Source organism: Neophocaena asiaeorientalis, unplaced genomic scaffold, assembly GCF_003031525.2.
Source record: "Neophocaena asiaeorientalis asiaeorientalis breed wild unplaced genomic scaffold, Neophocaena_asiaeorientalis_V1.1 scaffold44, whole genome shotgun sequence".
In the NCBI taxonomy this organism is placed as follows: Eukaryota; Metazoa; Chordata; class Mammalia; order Artiodactyla; family Phocoenidae; genus Neophocaena; species Neophocaena asiaeorientalis.
The window spans coordinates 890,373-890,910 of record NW_020173678.1 but is presented as its reverse complement, the minus strand read 5'-3'; the positions used below and the strand labels follow the sequence as shown (position 1 = coordinate 890,910).

The 538-nt window shown below is 75.8% G+C and overlaps 1 protein-coding gene across 1 annotated transcript in view; it reads right to left on the bottom strand.

Moving 5' to 3' along the window:
* The window catches only part of GPR25 (G protein-coupled receptor 25), a 4,064-nt gene extending 3,565 nt beyond the window's left edge, over positions 1-499 (bottom strand). Inside the window, 1 exon segment of the mRNA XM_024749654.1 lies at positions 5-499. Coding sequence (XP_024605422.1) covers positions 5-447 — 443 coding nt within the window. The 5' untranslated portion in view covers positions 448-499.
* Positions 500-538: the final 39 nt, after the last annotated feature.

The following is a 538-nucleotide window of genomic DNA, read 5'->3' as shown; positions in this document are numbered from 1 at the left end:
CAGCGGGCGGCCCACGGCCAGGTAGCGGTCCACGCTGAGGCCGGCGAGCAGCAGGGCGCCCGCGCAGCGCGTGCCGGCCATGGCGAAGCTGCTGAGCTTGCACAGGCCCTCGCCGAAGGGCCAGAGGCCACCCCGCGCCGCCGCCGCGGCCCACAGGGGCAGCGTGAGCACGAAGCCCAGGTCGGCGGCCGCCAGGTGCTGCACGAAGGTGTCCACGAGCCGCCGCGGGCCGGGCCGCCCGACCAGCAGCCACAGCACGAAGGCGTTGCCCGGCAGGCCCACGGCGAAGGCCGCCAGGTAGAGCGCGGGGATGTAGACGTAGCCGTAGGGCAGGTCCCGGGCCGCGCACAGCTCCTCCTCCAGCTCCAGCTCCTCCGGGGCGCCCGACCCTGAGTAGTCCCAGGACGCCGTCCCCGGGCTGGGGCTCCAGGGCTCGGTGGGGGGCATGGCTGGCGAAGCCCGGGCGGACGCGGCGTCGAGAGGGAGGGTGGCTTTTCACGGCCGGTGCCCAGCACCTCCCTTCCTGTCACCCACCCCG